This window comes from Zonotrichia leucophrys, chromosome 7, assembly GCF_028769735.1.
Source record: "Zonotrichia leucophrys gambelii isolate GWCS_2022_RI chromosome 7, RI_Zleu_2.0, whole genome shotgun sequence".
Lineage (NCBI taxonomy): Eukaryota > Metazoa > Chordata > Aves > Passeriformes > Passerellidae > Zonotrichia > Zonotrichia leucophrys.
Genome location: NC_088177.1, coordinates 21,270,849 through 21,296,357, shown reverse-complemented (window position 1 = coordinate 21,296,357; position 25,509 = coordinate 21,270,849). Strand labels below are relative to the sequence as shown.

Below are 25,509 nucleotides of genomic sequence, written 5' to 3'. Positions count from 1 at the left end.
GTGTGGCTAAAACCAGGTCAGACTGACTGCAGTAATCGTGCTTGAGGTGTACAGTCTTGAGTGACAGGACAAGGGGAAATGCCTCCAGTCGTGCCAGGAAATGTTCTTATTAGAAAGTAATTTTGGGGTGATTGCAGTGATGGTAGTTTGTCAGTTGGACTTAATGCTCTTGAGCATCTCTTCCAACCTTGCTAATTCTATGAAAATAAATACTGTTTACAAAATAAGGAGTGATGGTCAGCACTGCAATGTGAAACAAAAGCAATAAACTGCATTTTAATATTTTATTTTTTACAATGTGCAAGTTAATGACCAGTATTTTTCTAAATATGCACTCTTTTGTAATCAGTTCTTTCCTGTAGGTCTTTATTCAGATTTTTTAATGAATTTTCTTGTTTTCCTAGGAAACAGCGTCCTGTTCACTGGAAACTTTCAAATGTGGAAAATTTTTCACGTATGAGACTAAAACTAGTGCAGAATTACAACTTCAACTCTCATCAGGATGCTAGTGACCTGAGAGATAATTTAGGTATAAAGTTGTATTTGCTATCTCACTTGAGTTCTTGCCAAAGAAAGATACTCACTTTCCTCTTTGTGTTTAATAAGCAGTATATGCTTATATACTTAAATCTTGATTTTTCTTTATTTCATCTGTAGTAAAATCTATATTATGAGAGTGATTCTTTGACCTTAAACAACATTTTCCTACTGAGTAGAATTCTTTTGCCCTGGTTCATTGAAATGTGGGGTTTTGTTGAGCAATAAATAAAAGTCAACTCCTTTGTTTTAAAATAAGAAGTCATACAACTTTCTTGTATGAGATTATTTCTTCAAAATATACACAAAAAGATCACAGTAAGCAGTGTTTGTTCAAAGTCTTTTACAATTTTTGGCTAAAATGTGTAGATTGGAAGTGCTTTGCTTCAGAAGTGTGCCAAACAGTTGTTAGGGGTGTAACAGTTAGGGGTGTAACTGTTAAGTTTGATGTATTGGATATCAAGGCTCAAGCAAAAAAAAAACCACAAAACCCACATAACTAAAAAACAGATACAGTGCATTTCTATTAAATCTGCATGCTTTAGCAATGTCTGGAAAAACATTGCAAAATATTTTATTGTAAGTGTACACATCAGAATTCAAGTTAAATTTTTGTTGTCATAATTTTCAATGTAGCTCAAGGACTGTTTGTAGTGTTCTGCTGAACCACAAAAATATATAAGAAACCTGCTTGCTTCTTACTTGGCTACAACCAAAATTCAACTGTAGAAGACAGTCTAGTAGGTTAGATTTCCAAAAGCATTGTAGCAGAAAAAGTTACGAGCTGTTATGTCTATTTATGCTAGGTGTGCACCAGACACAGCCCTCCAGTGAGTCTCTGCTTCTGGAGGTGGTGAAGCAGGTGAAAGTGAGTGACTTGGAAGATGATGTGCTGGAACTACCAGAAGAAGACACAACAGCCAGTTCCAATTTGTAAGTAGAACAGGATAAACAATTATAATTTGTTTCTGTGCTAGGGATAGGGAACAAGAAACAACTTTGGGAGTTGAATAGCATCCAGAGTTTCCCTCTTTCTTTGTCTGGCCTCAACAATTCAATCCAGGGCAGTTTTGATCAGGAAAGTTACTGTTGGACTGTTGGATTTATCCTTGTTACCACTAAGACAAGAAAAGCCCCAGGGAAAAGGAGGCAGAGCAGATGTTTGAGAATCCATTAGTGATTCACTGCTCACAGGTGGGCTGAAGCTATGGAATTGTTAATGCTTTCCTGCTGTGTATATTGGCTGTAATTCTCAGGAGGCAATCTGCTGTGTGAGGACATGGACCAGACTGGAACTGCCTCTTGTCCATAGTTGCCATGTCATTCACTCCATTGTCAGCTGCATAACATGAACATTTGTGTGGTTGGCATTTAGTGCTGGAGAGTGCCTTGTGTTTAACAGCATTCCAGAGGGAAGGCTGTGCTTCCTTCAGGTCACTTGTGTGACTGCAACCAAAAAAAGGGCAGGAGAGAGAGAGCAGGGAAAGGGGAGTTGAGGGAGGATAGCAAGTGCTTCAGTAATTGGACATGTCACGTTGTGCGTGCATCTGTGTTTGTGCTGTTAAGTCCAGTAGGTAGTTGGCACTCTGAGTGGTACTGATACATTTTGTAGTTTAAAGGTTATTAAATGCTTGCTGTAGATTATAACAAAATAACCCTGGAGATAACTTCAGTCACATGAACTGGAACTCAGCTCTGCTCTGGGCCAGAGAGCTTAAGCCCCCAACAATTAAATGAAGTAGGGAAATGCAGCCTGATGTTTTTGTACTTGACATGAAGTCAAGTCCACTGTGCCCAAGACCAAAACATCAAGACTGAAGAGTGATGCTGTGAAATGCTCTTTGTGGTCTAGTGTGAAACACCCATGACTGCTGATAAAAGCAGCTTTATAGAATTGTTTATGCTGCACTTTTAATGCCATTTAAATTTGATTCTTTTCTGAACTGTGCTTTTACCAAGGATCTAAGCAACAGTATAATCTACCCAACCCTGTAACACTTAGTGGTGTTTTTGCAGGGATGAGAAGGATGAGGAAAGTCAGAAAGAAAAGCTAATATTGTCTGAAGACTGTGAACTCATTACAGTAATTGACGTGATACCGGGCAGGCTGGAGGTCACTACCCAGCACATCTATTTCTTTGATGGCAGCATTGAGAAAGAGGAAGGTAAGCATGACCAATATCTCTCTGTTTTCAGTGTAGTTCAGCATACTGCTTTTCGTAGGCTGAGTTTGTTTTGAAAACGAGTGTCAGAGTAATTGTAAAGAGACAAGTTGTTGGTCTGTACTTAAAATGAATATTGCACTTGATGGTTAGTGGCTGACTGATCCCTTCAGAATCAAGAATCTGGAACTGTAATTTCTGAGCTGGTAAATTGATTAACTATTCTTAATATTTCTTAAAAATAAAAAAAACCTGCTAAACCTTACTAAAAAACCTACTGACTAAAAAAAAGTTACTACTTCTAATTTGCTTTGTAAATGGCACCTCTCTGTTCTCTTTCTACAACAAATAATGTTGTACTCATTCATTGATTAAAAAGCAGTAGTATATAAGCATTAATCATGCATATTAATTTAGGGAACTTTAATAGAATATACACAGCTGGCTATGAAAACACTGAAGTGAAATGTTGGACAAATAATAGTAAAATTTTCCAAATCAGTATACCGAAACATTCAGCCTTTGTTTGAGCCTGTTTAAGAAAGCAAAGGGGTTGGTTCATACTTTTTGTCAACAGAATACATTTATAATACGTCTTTAATCAGAAAGCAAATGTATTCTACATTCCATCAGGTGTTTCTTGCTTCATTTCTTTCAGCACAACAATATCTGAAGTTAGTATTTTCCTAGCAAAATGGTTAATCACATCAGCTACAAGACTTTCCTTTTCCAGGAATAACTCTGAGGTGATTGAAGCTGGTTCTGCATTGTGTCTGCATGAAAAGGGTTTTTTTTGTGTATATTCCAACTCAGTAAACAGAGTGTTCCTCCTAGGGGTAGGTTTTGATTTCAAATGGCACCTTTCTCAAATTCGAGAGATCCATTTGCGTCGGTACAACCTGAGGAGGTCAGCTTTGGAGATCTTCCTTACGGATCAAACCAACTACTTCCTCAACTTCAATAAGGAGGTATGGCTTTCCTAAATGTCATGGATTCATGTAAGAAGCACAAGGTTAGGTTTAAGATCAGTGATTGAATTTGAGTCTGGTGCCTTTCTTAATCCCGTAACACTAATAGCAAACTGTTTGCTTTACTTAGTCATCATGGAAAACTACACTGCAGGCTGGCACCTAGAAACTGATTAATTGTGAAAAGATACAACAAGATTCTCCTTTTTCCTTTCTCTCTCTGTGTTATACAAAATGATTTTTTAACTAAAATCACATCAGTAGTAATCTAAATGTCCTGAAGCCCATCTTCTTAAAGATTGAACAAATTAATTACAAATGAAAGGAGACTTTATTTTTAACTACAACGTTAGAAATCATTGATATTCAGTGGATAAAGAGTAGTGAACATTTTCCCCCTGTGGGTAATATCAGTGATCCTTTTTATGAGGAACTATGATAAATTTCAGAACTTAGGGTGAGTTACATACTGGTAGGTCAGTGTACTAGTAGGTCAGCTCTTAGAAAATGTTGTGTGGTTTGCTTGTGATGTGAAGGATGTCACATCCATCCGTGTCCAAACGTTTTAAACAGCAGGAGATGGAAGTACTTGAAAGTGTAACTGTGTCCTAATTGTTTCATATTGTAATTAGGAGACAAATTGCTTGATTGTCAGCTTCAATCTCCAGAATACTGTTTTATCAGTGCTGTTTCTGACAGGTACGGAACAAAGTGTACAGTCGGATACTGTCGCTGCGCTCTCCAAACATTTCTGGGACCAGATCTCCCCAGGAGCTTTTCAAAGCATCGGGTTTGATGCAGGTACGAGACCTCAGCTCAATGGTCTAAAGAGTTCCTCTGCTTTTTGAAGGACACCCTCAGTGTTTAGATGGCAGCTGCCTATTTCTACCCTCAGCCTGGCTCCTGAACTTCCACGTGCATAATTTTAGGATGGTTTGGTTTGTGTTTACAGTCAGGTAAATTATTATAGCCAGCTCTGCTGATGTGATTGACAGCCATTTTAACATGAACATAAGACGTGGCAGATTGGCTTCTGGTTTTAGTCTATGATCTTGAGTGCTGTTTTGAAACTTCTTTCACTGGATGTATGAATAATTTTCCCTGCTATCTTTTCATGATGGAGCTTTCAACAAAACTCACATGAAGATTAAGTAGGAATTAGTAATATTGGTAAAAAAGGAAAATGTTGTAATGTCCGTATAACCAAAAACACAGATAATTTTTTAAATATAGTAAATGTATTTCTATCTTCCATCTCTTTATGCCAAAATTGTTTTCTCTGAGGGAGGTGGCTTTACAAATAAGTTTAAGATATTGGAAATACATTGATTGTTCTTTGTTTTCCTGACAATAAAAACTATTGAGTTGTATATTTACACAGAAAAAATATCATCTGTCATGGCACATCTCCATTACTCTACAGACAAATACTGAGCCCTTCTGAACACAGCTCTGTCTGTTCTTTGGTTTAGAACATAATAATGGAGCAAACAAAGGTGCACAGACAATTTGGTTTACAAATTGTTAACCTGTACTGTTAACCAGTGGGAGAATAATGTATAAATAAATCTTGATCTTAGCACTCAGATCAATTTCAAAGCTCTCTTCTCCTTTTTATCAGTATCTGTGTACTTACCTTCTTTTTGTTTTTCTTACTTCCTATTTTTCTTTTCCTTTTTAGCAAGGTTGCAAATTGTCTGCTGCTCTGTATTTGAAACAGTACTGTCACCAATCAGGACCTGATTTCAATGAAATATAGATAGCACAATCACTGAATCAAAGGGAAAATAAACTTCATTATGAGAAATTGAATCTGGACTTGCATACAATTTTTGTGATCTTGTGCTTTTCACTTGCCAGTGCTATCCTCTGGCATATGGATACTGAAAAGATGTGTAATTTGCAATAAATATATCTTTGATATAGTGAATTCCATTTAGTCTTTCTTTGTCTTTCAGAAATGGGTGAATAGAGAAATATCCAACTTTGACTACCTTATTCAGCTAAACACTATGGCTGGACGAACTTACAATGACCTTGCTCAATATCCTGTGGTAATTAAAAAGTTAATTTTTAAGTTTTTGCCAAAGATATGTGTTTCTTCTGGTTTGAAAGATGTATTTTTAATCTCTATCTGATATTTGACTTACTTTTCTTTAGTTTCCCTGGATTTTACGAGATTACACCTCAGAAGAACTGGACCTGAATAATCCTGCAGTATTTAGGGACCTGTCCAAACCTATAGGTGTGGTTAATGAGAAGAATGCTAAGACTGTCAAAGAGAAGTATGTATTTGAACACTTGGTTATATTTTTTTGCCTTTTCTGAACCTCCAGGCTAATAGCACATTTTAAAAATAAAATAGTGACAGTGAAATTTTTGAAGCTGGTTATATGACATAACAGATGCACTTGCAAATGTGATTGGTTGGTTGCTCCTGCTGCATTCAGACTATATTATATAGCACTCAGTTGTATGCCAGTGAAAGGACAAAACTTACTGTTATAAATTTTCAGCTGTTTCTCAGCTGTGGAGATGAAAAACTGAAAGATTGTAGAAACAATTTAATGGCTTGAAAAGACATAATGTGTCCCATATCTGCTACAAGATAGGGAATGTGAAATCATACTGCTGAGTTGAGCTGCCTAAGAGGTAGCATTGAGCCTAAATCTGTGTGTCCTCTTTTTTTCAAGCATAGATTATTATCTTCAAAATAAAATAGGTCTCAAGTGACTTTCAGCAAGTCCTCTGTAGGTACCAATGACAGGTACTTACACCCACACAGCAGTGTAGTGGTTTTCCCCTTGTTTGCTAGTCTGGAGAGTGAGTGTGCTGTCTTACCAGACTGCAGCCAGGTGTCTTCCAAAATCTTCTGAAAACTTGGAACATGGAGAATTTCCTTTGGATTACTAGGTTCTATCCTGATTGTAATGAGGTGGGTTCTCTAGAAGTATGTTCAACTAGAATTTCTCTCACCAGCCTTGTGAGGCTGAGGAATGTATCAGCCAGATGGTGGCACGGTAGAGTGAGTTTGCCAGTAGAAAAGGAAATGGGCATGAGTGTGAAAAAGATCTCTCTCCTGCATCCTGCACAGTCAAACACATTTCCTAAATCTTGCAGGAAGCCATCACAAGTCTATTCACTAGTAAATATTCATTTTAGTTGTGGGGGGTGTGTTGGTTTGTTATATAAAGTCATCAGTCTTGTCTGCCCTTTGTCTGGTTTCTGACAGCTGATAGCAAATGCCTAGGGAAGAGTATAACAGGCATGCAAAGGCTTCATCTGGTGCACACTTTTATCTTTCTGCAGCCTATTTCTTAGAGACTTTCTAAGTAAGATTTGGAATCTTCATGTTTGATGGCACTCAATGTATTTTTCCTCTCATAGGCTGCTGTGTTAATTTCTTTCAAATCTTTGCCTTGAATAAGCATAATCCACATGTAAATCAACCATAATGCTCAGTTGTATTTATAAAGATTTCTTTTGTCAGATATGAGAATTTTGAGGATCCTCTTGGGATGATTGACAAGTTTCACTATGGGACACACTACTCAAATGCTGCTGGTGTCATGCATTACCTCATTCGGGTGGAGCCTTTCACAACACTCCATATCCAGCTTCAGAGTGGCAGGTATGCTGGGCAGATAGGCAGCCCCCTCCTGCTTCTTCCTTGGCATTTTACTGAGGGAATTGTCTAAGTCTAACCTGGATTTTATGATCTGCAGATTTGACTGTGCTGACAGACAGTTCCACTCTATTCCTGCTACCTGGCAGGCACTCATGGACAACCCCAATGATGTCAAAGAACTTATCCCAGAGTTCTTCTACTTTCCAGAGTTCCTGGAGAATCAGAATGGTAAGCTGATTGCTAAGAATATTCTCACAAGAAACTGTTTCTGTATTCTTCAGAAAAGAATTGTTACAGCCATTTGTGAATGCTGAGGAACATTTAACTATTTAAACCTTATTCTGTGATTGTAGACATTAATCATGATGCTGGCTTAAACTGTTCAGTGAAGATGCCAGTTGTGTTAAGCAGCAGCCTGAACATAGTTTAAAATTCAGGCTATGGGCTTAAGGATGGCTAAAAATAGTGTTGTTTACCCAATGGAGAGTGTCAGAGATGCTCACTGGGATGTTTGAAAAAGTTAGTAATAGTTAGTACTGATTAAATACATAGAAAAAGTTAAAAGATATTAATTATAATTATTATAATGCTGATTAAAAAGACAGTATCCTGCATTCTGACATTAGACTCCTTTTTAAATTCACATTTATTGTTTAGTGATTTGATTCTCTGTCTTTACACAATTTGAAAATGGATTTGTATGTTTTGCTGCTACAATCTACTGGAGTTCTAAATTAGGAAAAATGAGAACTCCCAAGTCACACTTTCAAGTAATTTAAGTGTGTAGAGTTGTTTTAATGATAGCTGGTGAAATTTCAGACTTCTTGAGAGCCTTGATTTTACAACCATTTAAACTTCTAAGTAACTCTCTTCTTATGAATTACCTTATTGAAGGGTTTTGGACTCTTAATCCTGCAAAGCAAATGCAGGTATGTTTACAGATAGATGTGTAAAAGATTAATACTACTTCTGTGGTTGGGACTTAGCTTCAAAATCAATTAGATGTTTTGGATTGTTATCCATTATCATTTAAAATCATAAACATGCAGAACAGAACTTAGCCTCCTATGTGAGTGGTAGAGTTATTAGGGATTTACATTAATAACTTTTCAATATCCTTCTGTTGCACTGAGAAAATGATTTTTAATCTTTATTGAGAAATCAAGGTACTTGAAATATTTTGTAGCAACTCTGAAACTTTTTTCTGACTTATTCACCAGGTTTTAACTTAGGCCAGCTTCAAATGTCCAAAGAGGTGGTAAACGATGTTGTTCTGCCTAAGTGGGCCCACTCCCCAGAAGACTTTATTTACAAACACAGGAAGGCTCTGGTAAGATGCTGTTTGTTTGTGTAACATAATCATAAAGCAAGTGCACTTGCAGATTGTTACTATGGCTTAAATGTAAAACAAGTGGGATGGCATTCAAACTACAGTTGGGGTTACATTTGACATTACAAATGGCATTAGAACTTCCAGTTAAAAGCTCTGTGCACGTTGATAAAATGCTGAAAAGAGCATTTAATCTCTTGAGCATTTTGGGCACTAATGATTTGGGCATTTGCTGTCCTAGGAGATAAAATGCAGAGGTAGGTGAGTAGGCTTCCTTTGCTATTTAAAGATGACTCTGTCTGGTGGCAGGTTACCTTCCCTTGCACAGTTGCATTTCAAAAGTGCATACCTTTTGTGTCACTGTATTGATTTTCCCTCTTACCTGGCAGTTACTGCCCATAGCACACAAGATTCTTATCCCTCTGCCCTGTATATTGCTAAATACCTAATTTGTGGATACTCTTAATTTAGGAATTGAATCTTTTCCATAGAGAATAATAAAAACTTCAAGAGGGAGCAGTTTTTCTCTTATTCTTACAAGAGCATTTTTTTTCCTTCTAGGAATCTGAGTATGTTTCTGCTCATCTTCATGAATGGATAGATTTGATTTTTGGCTACAAGCAGAGGGGACCAGCTGCAGTGGAGGCGCTTAATGTGTTCTATTATTGTACTTATGAAGGTACAAAGCATGTTCTCTTGTCATTGTCATCAGCCTTGTGAGTTTTCATTATTAGACAGTGCACACTTGATTTGTGAGTGTACCATTCAGTAGCATATGGTAAGGCAGCAGATTTATAGATGAAATATGGCAGCAAACCTTGTAATGTGTCATCAGAAAAAAAGTATAGTTTTTTAAAAGGAGAGCTGTTACGATTTTTTGTCTTTTTTTCCTAAAAGTTACTGAGTTTTCTTGCCACGTATTTACTTGCTTAAATGCATATGTGGGAGGAGGTTTCTTGTGGTTTAGAGTTCAGGCACATTGATTGAAAGCAATTAATATTAGAGATACATTTAATCTGTTAATTTCAAAGCTAAATTTTGGGTGATTTTTGTGTGATACTTGTTGCTTGCAATGAGGTAAATTAAATTCATTTGATAAGATAAAGGCCTGCAATTCTTGCTCTGACAGATACACTTAAAATTCCACATGCAGAGTGGAGTTTTCAGATTGTGTTTTAAATGGAGGCATTGTCTGGGGCTTTTCTGGGGGTAAAGGTCATAATGCTGCAAGTAAATTAAGTTGACCATATTGATTCTTAATAAGTTGTTTGGATTGTGTTCTCTTGTTTTTTTCCTATTCTTCATCATTCTGATTATGATCCAGGGGCTGTGGATTTGGATGCTTTAACAGATGAGAAAGAAAGGAAGGCTTTAGAAGGGATGATAAACAATTTTGGGCAAACTCCCTGTCAGCTGTTAAAGGTACTGTTCTTTTGCTCCCTCTCAAACGGACCTTTGTGGTTAAATACAACTGAGTTACAGAGGCTTCTGGAAAAAAAAGTGTTTTTTAAGGTAATTGGTTTGTAATTTTAGCAACATTAAATCTTTGTCACATTACTAAAGAATCCATTTTCAAAATAAATAAATTTACTTCAAGAAGGGATATTAGGTTTTTAAGACTGTTTTCCCATTAAGAGTCTGAGTATCTCATGTGCATTGAACAAATTGATAAACTAGTCTAATTTGTTACTCCTTCAAATATTGCCTCCTAGGAGCCCCATCCACAAAGGCTGTCAGCAGAAGAGGTAGTACAAAGACTAACTAAAAGTGATACCTCTACTCTGAATCTCTTCCAACACCTCACTGAGCTGAAGTCATTCTTCATAGAGGTAGATGTGTTACTTGAAATTGTTTGAAGTCTAACCTGAAATTTGATGTACTTGGAACAAAAGGTCTCAACCTGGATGAAAATAAACTTGCTTCCTATTTAGAAAGAATATTTTACAATGCAATGTGTATTGAATGAGCTCTGTCTTTTAAGTTGGCTTCCTAGATGTTGAATCCCATAATCTGCTGGCTGCTTGTGTGGGTGTTGAGTATTAAACTAGTCACCACACCAAGAAAGCTGCAAGCCTCACTGGTGGTGTGTGAGGAGGAATCACTGAACTTGGTAGTTAAATTCCCTGATTGGGGTCAGGGTTTCATTTGCAGTGTTGGTGATGAAGCTTACCTGCACAAACTGAATGGGTGTGGGCCAGTGCCTTAGGGTGCTCTACAGGTCTGACACTGATTCCAGAGCTTTGCCTCTTACTCTTTACAGGTTCTAGATTTATCCTTTAGCTTTTGGATATAATCAGATCAAACCCATGTCCTTTCTCTTAGGGAATTAGTGACGGTGTGCCCATTGTCAAAGCTGTTGTCCCCAGGAATCAGTCACGCTCCTTTATTTCTCAGGGAAGCCCAGAGATCTTGGTGAGTTGCATGTGTCAATACTGTTCTTAAACTACAGATAGTCAAATGGCTGTATTTTTTTATGCAGCTTGTAGAGAAATATTTCTTAACTGTTCCTCTTCAAATGTGTTCCTTTAACCTGAAGCAACTGTCATTTAAGTTAAATATTTATCTTCCAAGGAGAAGCCAGGCTGATTTGTTGAATGGCATTTAAGAGCTGATGAGATATGACTGTAAATTATAGTGAGGCATATTGTAAGTTGACACTTGATCAACTTCCCTGCAACAACCAATTTGCTAATGCAATGCAGCCCAGATTTAAATTACAGCATTGAGTTATTAATCGTGTCATTGTCATTGCTTTCCAACCCGTATGTTAAGCTATACCATGTCTGGTGCATGCACATTCCAAAGGCCTGCACTGTTTCTAACACTAGCTCTTGCACTAACACACATTCTTGTACTGTGGCAGATACCAAATAATGAAAGCAGAACAGTGGTTTTGTATCAGCATCTGTATATATGGCCTAGACACTGGCCCCAATGCATTAATACCCCTGTTTTGCAGGAAAGAATATTCCAATATTCCTATTTTGTATGTCAAAGTTAGTGCTACATTCATAGGTTATTTGAGCACATCTAAAATTCTCCTTGTGTTTTTCATAACTATCTAATCAAAGTAACCTTGAATATTTAGATTCCTTTGTTACTTCCTCAGAAATGAAACTGTAGTACAATGTTTGTTAAACTTCTTGTGTTAATATGTTTACTATTAACAGTTAGTATTCAGAGAAGAGAAGAAACAGCAGCTTAAACTAAATGACTGATTTGTAATTGAATATTTGAGAGGGGTTGGTTGACTGGGGTTTTTAGTGTTTGTCTCCTCCCATCCTTCCTACCCCAACTTCTCTGACCTATGTAGAGCATGTACTATTCTAATATGGTTCTGTGTACCACATGTGGATTAACTCATCTTAGTGGGATTTTTTTTACTGATTTATTTGTTCAGGGAGAGGTGCATGTGCTTTTTCCTTTGTGGTAGGTTTTCAAGAAGCCTCTGCTGGACTTTTATGCAAGCTCCATTAGCATTGAGGCAAGCAGAAAGCAAACCTCTGGGTTTCATCAACTTTTTCATTAAACTTTTTTAGGTAACCACAAGTCTGAACTGTGTTATTGGAACTCATGGTTGGCTGCCTTATGACAAAAATATTTCCAACTATTTTACATTCATCAAAGATACAACAGTGACAAATCCCAAGTAAGCAAATTTTGAGGGGGGGTACAGATGAATGCATTTAAAATAAGGAAATACAATAATTGTTGAAAATCAGTGAAAATACTGTTTTCACTGTCTGGGTTTTCACCAAAGAATGCATCTTCTGGTATTCAGCAATATTACCTCTAATCTATAATAGCATTCTAGTACAGTTATGTAAGTGGTATTTCAGGCTTCATTCTTAGAGCTACTTCTAATTTTTTCTAATTATCAATCACAAAAACTCATTGTGTAATCTGAGATAGTCTTCATACATTCTTATGCTGTAGTAATACATAGGCATATATGGCATATTTGGATTTTTTGGTTTTAGAAAATTCCTTTTTTATCTTTAATGTTATAATGTTTAGTAGGGACATGAGTTATCCAATTGTGTAAAAGGCTGAAAAAAAAATAAGATGAAATCTTGCTTCCAGTCACTGGTGGCAGTGCGAGTTTTACCATGGATGTAGCTTCTTCTCTAGTTGGAATTCATTAGTGATGTTTAAAGACAGAGGAAGTGCCAAGTAGGTGGATGTGAACCAAGGTTGCTGCTAACTGCTGTCGTTTGCCTGCAGAACACAGCGCAGCATGAGTGGCCCCTTTGCCCCAGGGCTGGAGATCACCTCCAAGCTGTTTGCAGTGTCCCATGACGCAAAGCTGCTCTTCAGTGGCGGACACTGGGACAACAGCATCCGAGTGACATCCCTTACCAAAGGCAAACTGATGGGACAGCACATCAGGCACATGGGTCAGTCACTCTGTGTTGGGAAATGGAAAGGGTTATGTGTGTTATTTGGTGGTCCCAGAATATAGCCACGTCCCCTGGGCACCCAAGTGTAGCAGCTGTAAAGTGTGGCAGCATGAAAGCAGAGGAATGCTTGAATTGGGATTATACATAAATACTTGAGCATGACTTTTCAGTCACTGGACTGGTGCTTTCATGTAGTTTCAAAATAAGGCTTGCCTGCTGTTTTTAGGTAGCAAAGCTGAATGTGTATAAAGTGGGTACATTTGGCTGTATGATGATGTCATTGTTTAATAATGTCACCAGCCCTTATCACAGTAGAGTATTTCATGCTGACTGCAAATCAGGATACAGTGTAACAAATTGTATCCACATTGTCAGTCTGAGGGAAATTAGTCTTAATTACCCATGTGACAACTTTGTCTTCTTTTCTTTATGTAGATATTGTGACCTGCTTGGCAATAGACCACTGTGGAATTCATTTAATTTCAGGCTCCAGAGATACTACCTGTATGATATGGCAGATTGTTCACCAGGTGGGTTATTGAGGCATACTCAGAAGCAGTTCCTGGATGTAGTTTTTCCCTCTGTTTTGTTACTATGTTTTATTGATTTCTTTTCAGGTTTGTAGGGAAGATAATGCGCTTCAGCTATATAGTAACTGATATGTATAGTACTTCAGAGAAGACAACGGGAGTAAAATTACTAAGCTAATTGATTTTAGTGCACTATTTTAGAGGTTCTCTTAAAGATTTCATAGATTATTTTCAGGGCAGGCAAATAAGAATTTTACATTTCTAGGCAGTTCTTCTCTCCTAGTGGTTGCATTTTAGCACTGCTTTTCTCTGGTGGGTATTTATAACTACAGCAAAGACAACACTGTCTATTTCCTGCGTTTGCACTGGCATTTGAGAATTCTTCAATACTGGTCTCATGCTTTCACACAGTGAATGTAGTTGTGTGATCCACATGTGTACTTACACTCAATCATGTTTTCCGTCATTATGCATTTCAATGCTGATTTCTGATTGCTGCATTTAAGATATACAAGTAGGATTATTTGCTGGAGGAAGCTGTCATGTTTTGGACAGTAGATTTCATCAAGTCACCTTGTGCTTATCATGGAACTGAAGTCAGCACATTAAAGCAGTAGAATGATGAATAATTGCATGTGCTTTTGTGGAAGCTGTCTTTATGGTGGGAGTATTTATAATTCTTGTAGTAACAGTGCATGGTCAAAAAAAGTAAGACCTTAGTGCTCATATGAGTAGCTTTTTGGTTCAAGTGGGGATAAATGTTGGAGATTTTTAGTTTATCTTGTCATTGTGAGTTAACTCACACTCTGGAAATGATCTTTATTTAGAAGTGCTTTTTCTGAAGATTTTGTATGTATTTTTTATTAATAGATATATAAATGCTGTTTTTGCATAGTAAATGTTTCTTGTGAGACTTATATCTTAGTCTTTACAAAGTGGCAGCAGTGGACTGCATACTGGCATTTCCATTCTACTTGTCTTCTCTGCAGTGACACCTTCTGTGTTTTGATACTTGTTCTGTATTCCTGCATGCTTCGGGCTTTCAGGGCCTGATTGGCAAACAAATCTTTATCACAGAAATTGAAAGAAATAGTTCTCTGTAGAACTATTTACAGTATCTTCTCTCTAAGGGCAGTTCTTTCCTTAGAACAGGTTTAAAAATTAGTCTGTATATGCTGACAGTGCCCTCACTGGGACAAAAGCTGTGATACCTGGAGTTACATGGGGACATGGCTATTTTTAATGAGCATTATTCCAAGATTTCCTTTGTGTATTTTACTACTGGTAGTCACTGAGAAGTACTATTTGTGTCCTTTTCCTTGGAAAATGGAAAGAGTTGCTGTTATTTTAAGTAAAATAAAAGTCAATTTCAGCTTTTTTTAAGCTTGACTGTGAAGATAGTGCTTGATTCCAGGGTAAACTCTAAGAACTGGACAAGCCCAGGTACACAGGTGAAGAGCGAGTGTGTGGATGGGGTATATGAACAACTCTTGTTAGGCCAGTTCACTGTTGTCCTTGCACTCCTGGACACCTGCAGGGGGAGGAGGGAGTCAGCCAAGTAACCTTGTCTCTCACACCCACTCCAGTAACTACATGTTCATTCATTCTTGGGATTTCAGTAAGTGAGGTGCTGCCAGGGGGTAATACATTGATACTGAAGTGGTGAGTTATGCCTTTGGCTTTGACCTCTGTCAGATATACACCTCACACAACTGGTGCTGAAGATACCAGAAGTTCATTTTTTGTTTGTCCTTCAGCTGCAAGAGAATGTGTCATTGCACTTTTTGTTACTCTCAGGGAGGAGTGCCTGTAGGCCTGGCACCTAAGCCATTACAGATCCTTTATGGGCACACAGATGAAGTTTCGAGTGTTGGCATCAGCACTGAACTGGACATGGCAGTGTCAGGATCCAGGGTAAGCACCTTCCTACTTGTCTTTTTTTTTTGCGTCTTCTCAACCAAACTCAAACCATATAAGGTGTTTGAAGTTGATTAAGAATAATAGAAAAAAAGTCACTATTTCACAATGTTTTTCTTAAGCCTTCCTTATCAAGAAGATATTTGCCATCCCTTTTGCTGTCCGTTTAAATCAGGCTCTCTCAAACTGCAGTGCAGAGCATAGACCTCACCTACTATGTGGTGTTATTCTGCACAGATGAGCTTTAATATGTGTGGACTTTCTTGGAGATTTTAAGCTTCTCATAGCAACAGTGTTCTGATTGTTTCTTCCCTGCTGTGTTAACCCTGAAGGTTCTCTGCCACTTGCTCATGTTTTGCCCTGTACTGCACAGGCAGGCTGCTGAACTCTGGCTTTGTACTCCACGTAATGCCTACTCATAAATGTGACCTGTGAAGTAGCTGATTTTGCTGCCTATCCTCGCTCTTGCCCGACTTGCATTTGTTTTTTTCATATGCCTATAGTACCTGGTCTTGAGGAGAGGGCTTCTTTGTGCAGAGTTCCTAATGCTCAGGAGTCCTTATCTCCCACTAAGGATTGAAGTGTATTCAGAGTGTTCCCTGTGTCCTGTGTATGTAAATTCGGAGTGTTGTGATAACTGTCCTGCTGAGTATCCACTGCCCTCGATGTGCTTGCTGCAGGATGGCACCGTCATCGTGCGCACCATTCGGAAGGGTCAGTACGTGAGGACTCTGCGACCCCCGTGTGAGAGCTCTCTCCTGCTGACTGTTCCCAACCTGGCTGTGTCCTGGGAAGGCCATATAGTTGTCCACACCAGCGTGGAAGGAAAGACCACTCTCAAGGTACTTAAGTTTGTGGAAAACCTCTGTTTCTGTCACTGAAGATTTTAATAATAAGTGTATCTAACTTTATCTCATTTCCTGTAGTAATGAGGCTTTTTGAGCATGCAGTGTCAGTTTCCATATTTTTTTTTTAAATTTTGCTGGCCAATTCAAGTGAAATTTGGTTAAAGGTAAGTGAATATTGTGCTCCCGTGAGTTTCATGGAAATCTCCAAACACCTGCAAGATGCTCAAGCATACATTAGTGTGTCTTCCTGGGAGAGCCACTTTGGACTGGGAAACTAGGGGGAACAAGTTCCACTGTGCTCAGAAACAGAGGTTTATAAGGAGAGCAGCAAGTTCTCAGTGCAAGATGCTCAATATCCACGGAGTTTCTTAGTTTGGGATTGGAGATACAGCTATAAGGTTGAGTCTGTTGAGCAGTGTAGTTGCTTTAATAATGGTAAAGGTGTTGTGATTTCTTTAAACATGGGAGATTTCTTGGAAAACAAATCTCTGATGTAGGCATGCTAACTACATTAGGAAGATGGGGAGAGAAGAGATTCAAGATAATGCCAGGCTGGAAGAACTTAAGATGGTTTTGTTATTTGCATCTGTAATGCAGCAAGAAGTCACTGGCTTGTCTAGAAAATGCTGCTGGATCTAGCTCTATGGAAATATGCTTGTTTCCTTCTGCTTTTGGATTTAGGAGGGCAAGAGAGTAAGGCAGGGTGGTAGCAAGGCTGAGATAAGTGCAATCTTGCTTTCTTCTTTCTTAACAAAAAAAAATAGGGACCTGTCTATTAAATCCATGGATGTTTCCAGGAAATTTAGAATTGATTGAATGGACTACAATGTTACATCAAGAGGTGGCTTCAAAAACTTTGATACAGGACCTTACCTCCACACACATTGAGTAGAGGCTCACCGCTCTTTCAACAGGGAGGCTGTTGTCAGCATTGTCACCTGCGGGTTGTTGCCAAATTAGTGCCTTTTAATGAGCAAAAGATACAAGTACAACACTCTTCATCCTCTCGGTCCTCTGTGACATACTTGGTTTTGATCTCTTCAGGATAAGAATGCATTACATCTCTATTCTGTCAATGGGAAGTATCTGGGTTCTGAGACTCTGAAGGAGGAAGTGTCTGATCTGTGTGTAACTGGCGAATATATCGTCATGGGCAGCTTGCAGGGATTTCTTTCCATACGGGATCTCTACAGGTAATGTACCAGCATTTGTACTGAGTTACAAATATGGAGCCTTAGAGAGAAATGGCTGTGTAATAAACTTTGCTTGGTGCTATAGGTGGTAGCTGTTGCTTTTTTTGTGTTCCCAAAAAAAAAAGTTTTGATGGAATTAAGATGTGCAGAAAAATAAATGAGAGGCTGTAACAGATCTCTTTCTTGCCAGACATTTATCCCAATTAAACACCTAGAACTGACAGGAAGAGCTGTCAGTTTGCAAACTGCTGTGATTAGTCACAAGGAGCTCAGCAATTGCAGGATCAAGCCTCACATAGTTCTACACCGAGTTTTAAGCTCCACTTAAAACAAACATCCCTCCATTGCTCCACAGAATGGGAGGGATGTTTGTCACTTAGGCAGCTGTGGGACTAATGTCACAGTTTTCCAGTGAAAATGTCTTAGCTTACTGACTTAAACTGTCCACATCTGTTTTTGTTATTGAAGCTCTCTTTTGAGATAAAATTAGATTCTTAGAATACAGTTAGATAATTGAAACTGCAAATTTATCCTTGAGAAACTGTGTTTTATAGTGCATCTCGTGGACAGCAATTTCACTTGCATGTGATTCTTTGCAGTACCTGCAAGCAAATACATGATTTACTTTCTCTCTGTGGTTTTTGTTCCTTCCAGCCTGAGTCTGAGCATCTCTCCCTTAGCCATGAGACTGCCAATCCATTGCATTTCTGTCACCAAAGAGTACAGCCACATCCTTGTTGGCCTGGAGGACGGCAAGTTGATTATCGTTGGTGTTGGCAAGCCGGCAGAGGTAAAACCCACCATCAAGAACTTTTTCTACCGAACTGTGGGAAGTTCACTTATTTCTGCTTTCCAGTTGAGCAAGAGGTCTCCTCTTTGGCAGGGTAAATTTAAGAGCAAGTTTCAGTTTTCAGTGGGAAACAAATAACTTTTGAGACTGCTCTGCTGAAAGTTCTGATTAAGAATCAGATGTGTATAGGGATCGCAGATGGGAAGCTCAGCTGGACTAACTTCCAGACTTTATCATTCACATCTGAATAAGCAAAGTCATAATAGCTAACCTTTTCTGAATGGGATAGTGTTGTCAGCCTCTTCTTGATGAAATAATTTTCCAGAAGAAATTTGGAAATGAAAGAGAGCAAGCTACTTCCTTTATTTTTTTTTATGGTTTCTATCAGATATCTTTCAATATGCGTTGACTGACATTGGGGAAAAAGGTATTACTTCTATCTGTTGAGAGTCTCTAATGGCAATGCACAGGGAATCACTTCTGTGGGTTCCCAGTATGCTTGTGCTCCATATGGTGAATAGAAACTTGTTGGTCCTGCATATGCAATATCAATTACAGAGCATCCATCTCCCAAACAGATATAACCAATTTTTCTTGTGCAAAACCATAGTTTTTGCTTTAATTACTTCTTGTAATGACTTTCAAAGTATTTGAGTTAATTTAAAACTGCTTATTATCTTTATAACTCAATCTCTGTTGTGCTGCTATGTATTTATTGAGAATGTGATTATCACTTTTGCATGATCTTAAGTACATGCTGGAAAAGTGAGTATTAATTCTATTTTATATTCTAAATGTGAAAACAGAGCAACTTTATTTGTCAGTATTTTTAAATTTTCTTGCTAGGATATACTTAGTTTAATATTGGAAAAATATTCACACAATAGTAGTCTGATTTTGCTTGCACTGGATGTGGAGGGGACATTTCCACTGATTTTCAATTTTCTATTGTAGAATTGAAAAAGAGATTATTATTATGTGGTTAAACATATGGTTGTAACAGCAGTTTTAAAGCCACTGTCATTTCTAAGCTTCCTATTCCATAGAAAAGATCTTTTGTAGGCTGAAATTTGTGTGTATCATTAGACTGAAGGCTTTTTGTTTTCTTATTTTCATTTTTTAATCACATCTATTTTTCTAACTATGCAGAAAGTGTTGTTTCAAAGACTGGATTCCTTTTATGGTTATAGAGGCTTTCCAGTGACTTTTTTCCCAGGATTTTCTGTTTACAGTTCAGATGATATGCAAGCTTAATATCTGTGTAAATAAGTTTTTTTTTAACACAAACATATAAGGAACAACATTATGTCCCAGATTTTCTAGTTTTCTATAATGGCATCAATCAATATATTTGAATAGTGTGTGTGTGTGTGGTGTTCATTTGTTGAATTACTTGTTTTGGAAGGAATGTGTTAATTCCTGGAACTTTATCTGTATGCAAAGACAGTGTTGTAGTTCTGGCTTTCAGTGGTGATATTGATCCTTAGGACGGAGGATTGGATCCTTGGCACAGACTTGCTTTAATGTGCAAAAAGTGAAATGATGCTTGCTATCAAGATTGGCCCTTAGTGTTTCTGCACTGACAGTTTCTAATATGGAGTATAAGAAATGCTTTTGTATTTTTAACAATTACTTAGCTGTTTTGGATGTTACAGAAGTCTGGGCAATTATCACTTGTTAGTGTTCATCCTGGTCAGTGCTGTGCCTTTTCTAGAACACTGCTCTGCTGATACAGCTCAGAAGCAGGTAACATTTGTAGTAATAACTGTGAGGAACTGCTCTCAAACTTGTAAAGGCATGGATCTTATTTATTGAACTGTGAGGATTTTCAGGACATAATCAGCTGCCAGGCTGATCACTATGGGCCAATCATCAACCTTGTGCTTAGGTAATGAAGAGTTTCTTACAAACTGTTGTCAGATTGTAGACCTACCAGATGCTGGATTTAATATGGCCTCTGGTTGCTTGTTATCCATCTTATCCTGTGGAATACTCTCTATGAATTACTTCTGCTTTAAACATTCCTCTGAGCACTTCACCCAGGATCTTTGGAAGACTGTATAAATTTGATACCAGGAGATAACCTTTCTCTTTTTCCTTTATTCTGCTATCACTGTCCTGCATCTTGGCTATTTTTTTCCCACTTCTGGCAATTTCTGTTTGAAATCTCTAAAATAAAATGTCCTTTCTTCTCATTTAGTTCATTTTTGCTTGGCATTCACCTCTTCTTTTCTCTTCCTATCAAAATAGCAATCTAAACACTCTTTCTAAGCTGTTTGAAGTAGGTTAAGCATATAAGTACACATTAGTGGGTAATATCCCTTTAACTGTTCAAATTCAGAGAAGGCTGTGGTTAGTGTTTTGTGTCTTGTTTTTTCGTCAGTCCCAAGAACAATCCCTAAGTGTAACTTTTAGTTTATTTTCAAAGAATTTTTGTTGGTATATTTTGTTTGTGCAGTACATTGTAGTGTCTGCATTTCACCAGATTCAGTGTCTGAATTCTTTTTTAATTTATCCACCTTATCCCTTCCCCCTCCTTTTGTTTCTCTGAATTACTTTCAAACAGATGCGCTCAGGTCAGCTTTCCCGAAAGCTGTGGGGATCAAGCAAACGGCTCAGCCAGATTTCAGCAGGAGAGACTGAATATAACACTCAAGATTCCAAGTGATTGCTGCTTCTGCATTCTCTCATGGATTCCAGAAAAATGTTTAATCTTTTGGTCACTTTAGATATATAAATATGTAATTAGGGCTTTGAATCTGAAGCCCTTTGATTCTTGATGAAGAACTTATGGTAGAGGTATAGTAGTAAGCATATGTACTCATGCAAGTTAGCCTGCTTGCATATTTGTCCTCAACTGTGTTGACTTGTTCACAGCAAAATCCCTCTCTCAACAGCTGCTAAAACTGTGTTTTGGGAGGACTAAAAAACCCCTGAACCATCCCCCCAGAAGTCTTCAAAACAGATTACTAATTGAATTTAAGTAGTGTTTGATTTAAAGCTGAGTAGGACCAGATGCTCCTTGATAACAAATAAGATATTTGGCTTTACTTTGACAGCACTGTTATTTCCCAGTAAATTAAAACTCTGGTAGTTGCAATGGTTGGATTCAGAATTGAATAGATGATGGTTATGACCTTCTCAGTATGTTTGTTAGGCTAATGAACTTTATGACTGTTTGTTTGTGTAAATGGCTATTGCTCACTTCTTTTGTGTAGTTCCAATTTTAGGCTGTTCTGCAAGGAACATCTGTGTTGCACTACTTTATCAGAAATTGTTTTAAGTACAGACATGAATAACTTCAAAGGAGTTGGAGGTGGTGAAGGAGCTAAAGGAGGTAGGAAATATTGCTGCTGAAAATTATTTATATTGTTAAGTAAACTTGAGACATACACCAAGAAATCCCATTATATATTTAACATCTTGCAGAAATACCCAAGGAAGACTTATTATCTATATTGGTCAGATATCAATGTGCTTTATTAGTAGGGCAACTTCTGCAAACAAAAGATAAATTTCCACTGCAGAATCATTATGCAACATTGCAGCACAATTCAATTAAAAATAGCACCTGTTTGTTTCTTGGTGTTCACAAAACCAGTTGTTAGCCATATTTTTTTTTCTGTAAAAATAAACACGGAAAACCAGTTGACATATCCATTTTCAAAATGCATTTAAGACCTGGTAAAAGAAAATATCAGATCCTTATGTGTGCTCTATCAAACTGCTTATTATGTTTCGGAGAAGCCATTACTGATTTTTTTTTTTTTGTTTAGCAATGCATGATGATAGAAGGGTGCATTTTCCTAGCAATCTGAAAATTTTTAATGTTACTGATTGAAATGAAAAACTCTATACTGTTAGAAAAGCTGGGTGCTGAGGGAAAACATGAATTTCCAGATCAGCATGCAAAGGTGTGTGTATGTGTATATATGTGTGTGTATGTATATATGTATATTCATGTATGTATTAAAAGAAGAAAATCCCATGGGGTGAGGGGAGCACAGATACAAGGCAGGTGTGATTGTTAGTAATATGTTCCCTTTTGGGTCCCCATTTCTTCCCTCTACCATCGCTTTTCTTGTTATTTTTTATTTATTTATTGAAATCAATAAATTGTGTGTTGTATCTCTCATAAATGTTATCACATATGCCCTGTGGCTGGGGAGTTGTTGAACTACCTGAGGAACATAATGTATAATCTCATTTCATTAACTTTAAGCACAATATTTATTGACTTAATAGAAATATAATATCTCCTTACCCTGATAAAGGATAATCTTTACAAGTTGTGTTAGTCTCATTCAAACTGATTTCTCCTTCTCACTCTCTTTACTGGAAAAAAACCATCCCTCTTGATGGCTGATCGGTGTACTTGTACAGAAAGCTGTGTTGCATTTTCTTAACTTTTGTAAATGAAATAATAAATCAGATTAGTGAACAAGTGGGTCTATGCATAGTTGCAATATTCTGCCTAATCACTGTGACAGACTGGATTGTCTGGAAAGTTAGGAGAAAATCAGAATTATTTTCCTGAGTCACTTGCCAAGAGAAGATTAAAATTCCAAAAGTAGAGTGATGTGGGTTTTTTCATACTCCACATATGTAAAAAAATTATAAATTAACCCACATCCCATATTTTCAAATAAGCTATAGAGAAATGTACTATTTTTAATCAGTTACCTATCCAGTAAGAATACTAAGGATACTGTGAAAGTATTAAGTTTGTTCATGAGAATGTGAAGCATGTTTGTCCATTATGATTTCATGAAGAAAGGATTTCAGGGGAGCTCTTCGTAGATAGTTTAAAAGTATTTCAGCTCAGAATGTGAGCTCTTTCTGTTCTGGGAGGTTGGAAACACTCAGTTGGGGCATTGAATTGATGGGTTTTATAGGTGTGCATTAATGTTGTGTTTAAATGCATAGACAAGGCATAGTGTTTATTTGGAGGGGAAGGTGGCAGGAAATGATAATGTTTTAGGTTATGAGAATGAAGTGAAAAAGGGAGATAGGTCTTACGTAGTGTTTGGTGGGAGCACAGTTTTCTTCTTGTCACTTGCACAGAGGGGTTTGTATAAGCATTTTAAAACATCCTGCTGTGGGTTTGGTACGTTTATACAACAGCTGACTTAACATTTTTCAATATTAAAGAATAATGAAAATAGTGTGTCAGTTTAAGTAAAATATAATGTTGCAATAATTGAAATAATTTATGATTAAGACCTTTGACATTTGAATACCATAATTTCAGTGCATCACAAGCACTGGGTGATCATCACAAATACCTGGGCCAAGTTTAAATGTGGACAGTTCTTGGGCTCTGAAACTCAAGGCTGGTCTGTGCTCAGTACAAAGCAGCAGCAGCAGAATGAGGAGGGGGCAGGTGAGCTCTGAGCTGCTGCTTTATGCCCCAGGTAGAATGGCAACACCCATGGCCTTTGGATCTGAGATGCTCCCTGGGGGTGGGAGGTGTACACCATCACAGCTTGGCATCCTTGCCAGAGGCCATCTGGAAAGACCTGCATGGCTGTGAAAGTCTGCACTTTGCCTTCGTTTAAAACCAGCTTGAAATAAAAGATGATTTGTAAGTGTGAGCATTAGCTGGTATGTTGTTTCTTTTAGGTTTAACTTATTTGCATAAAAATAGAAAATAATGTTTAAAAATAGAAAATAATTCTTCTGATCAGCTGTTTAGTCAGTTGAATTGCAGCCTGTTATGCAGTGCACTGTGAATTGGTGAACTGACTTTCATAATTCTTGGATTTCCTCAAGTCAATAAAGCTTAGGATCCCATTTTATTTTCAGGTAATATTGGTGAAATAAGATTCTCCTTTGGTTTTGTTCAAAGGTTTGTTTAAGTGTAAAAAGCAAAGTTTTGAGATTATAGTATTCCAATGAGGAATTTAGAAGAAACAAGTCTTAAGTGACATTTATTTCATAGCACTACATTTGTCAAGATCTTCTTTGTGATATCTTAATATGTTTAATTTTTGGAATAACTCTAATAATATTTATCAAAGTGTAACATATGCTTACCTTTGAAGATGAGTAAGTAGGAGTGTAAATATATATATCTAAAAGAAACTGAAAACTGACCTACTTTTCATACCTGTATATAAATGAGATTAATTAGTTAGCAGTATTAACTTCTTCATAGCACGGTTTTGAACTTGCGTACCAAAGGATATTTAGAAAACAGGTCTCCTTTATTTCAAGTCAAATGTTTGTTAATTTCTCTAAATCAATTTACTTATAATTCTTGATAGTATTTTTAGTTGTCTTTTTAGCTGTAGTGAAGAATCCTGTCTGGTCTTTGCTGGGTTTGAACTATACAAGCTTACAGAAAGTGAAATGCTCTACAAGTAGCATCTGACTGAGGCAGATTTTTCTGTAACCGATGTACTTATCCATTACTCACTCCTAGGATATCTAGAAACCACATCTTTTATCATCCATGTACCTTTACCAGCACAACATCATAATCCCAGTCCTAAAGTAACTGCATTTGTCCTGGTGGTAAAGACACATTGTGGAAATTAGATTTTCTTAGGAAAATAATTTTTTGATATTAAAAAGAGTAAAAAAAGAAAAAAACTAAACCAACAAAACTTCCCCCAACCCCCACAACTTCCCCTCCAAAAAAAAGCAAACTCATCCACATCCATATTACAATTGCTTTGCTAATCTGGAACATTGATATAGAGAAGCTCTTTCCCCTCTGGCATACCTTAGATGATGCATATTATGACAAAACAGGTTTATCAGTCTTCACAGGCTTTAAATGGCCAAATAATTTGCTGTCTTGCAAGGATCCCCAAAGTTGTATTTCTTTGTATTGAAAGTTGTATTTCTTTGTCCTTTAAATGAGTGCAAAGAACCAAGTTTCTGCACTAGAAAAATTCTTTAACATAGTCCTGCAGAAATGATAAATTTATTTTTGTAATGCACAGATTTGGTAACTCCTGCTTTAGTCAATGGGAGTTGTATACCTCACTTCCCTAAATCATGTCTTCCTCCTCCCTGTTTCCTTTGCAAACCTTTCCCAATCTTAATGAACAAAATCATTAGAAAAGATAAGGAACTACATGCTGCACAAGGCTTTTGCTGTGTATGTGTAATAAGTTGACAATGTGTATCTATATACAGATTATAGAGTGGTAGGGAGCTTTAGAGCTAGAGATGTCTACTTCCTTCTGCCCCTATATT

General features: G+C 37.3%; 1 protein-coding gene across 6 annotated transcripts in view; it reads left to right on the top strand.

The window, feature by feature from the left end:
* The window catches only part of NBEAL1 (neurobeachin like 1), a 77,188-nt gene extending 52,165 nt beyond the window's left edge, over nucleotides 1-25,023 (top strand). For 3 of the 6 annotated variants that reach the window (XM_064718140.1, XM_064718142.1, XM_064718139.1), the window contains 21 exons: nucleotides 405-529; nucleotides 1,344-1,470; nucleotides 2,554-2,702; nucleotides 3,534-3,667; nucleotides 4,367-4,468; nucleotides 5,626-5,721; nucleotides 5,828-5,952; nucleotides 7,158-7,298; nucleotides 7,393-7,523; nucleotides 8,516-8,625; nucleotides 9,187-9,304; nucleotides 9,950-10,047; nucleotides 10,338-10,454; nucleotides 10,948-11,037; nucleotides 12,165-12,274; nucleotides 12,850-13,022; nucleotides 13,461-13,555; nucleotides 15,353-15,469; nucleotides 16,153-16,314; nucleotides 17,365-17,513; nucleotides 18,168-20,860. In XM_064718140.1, coding sequence (XP_064574210.1) covers nucleotides 405-529; nucleotides 1,344-1,470; nucleotides 2,554-2,702; nucleotides 3,534-3,667; nucleotides 4,367-4,468; nucleotides 5,626-5,721; nucleotides 5,828-5,952; nucleotides 7,158-7,298; nucleotides 7,393-7,523; nucleotides 8,516-8,625; nucleotides 9,187-9,304; nucleotides 9,950-10,047; nucleotides 10,338-10,454; nucleotides 10,948-11,037; nucleotides 12,165-12,274; nucleotides 12,850-13,022; nucleotides 13,461-13,555; nucleotides 15,353-15,469; nucleotides 16,153-16,314; nucleotides 17,365-17,513; nucleotides 18,168-18,441 — 2,743 coding nt within the window. In that variant the 3' untranslated portion in view covers nucleotides 18,442-20,860. The other 3 variants (XM_064718144.1, XM_064718141.1, XM_064718143.1) reach the window with 2 other exon arrangements.
* The last annotated feature ends 486 nt before the right edge of the window (nucleotides 25,024-25,509 follow it).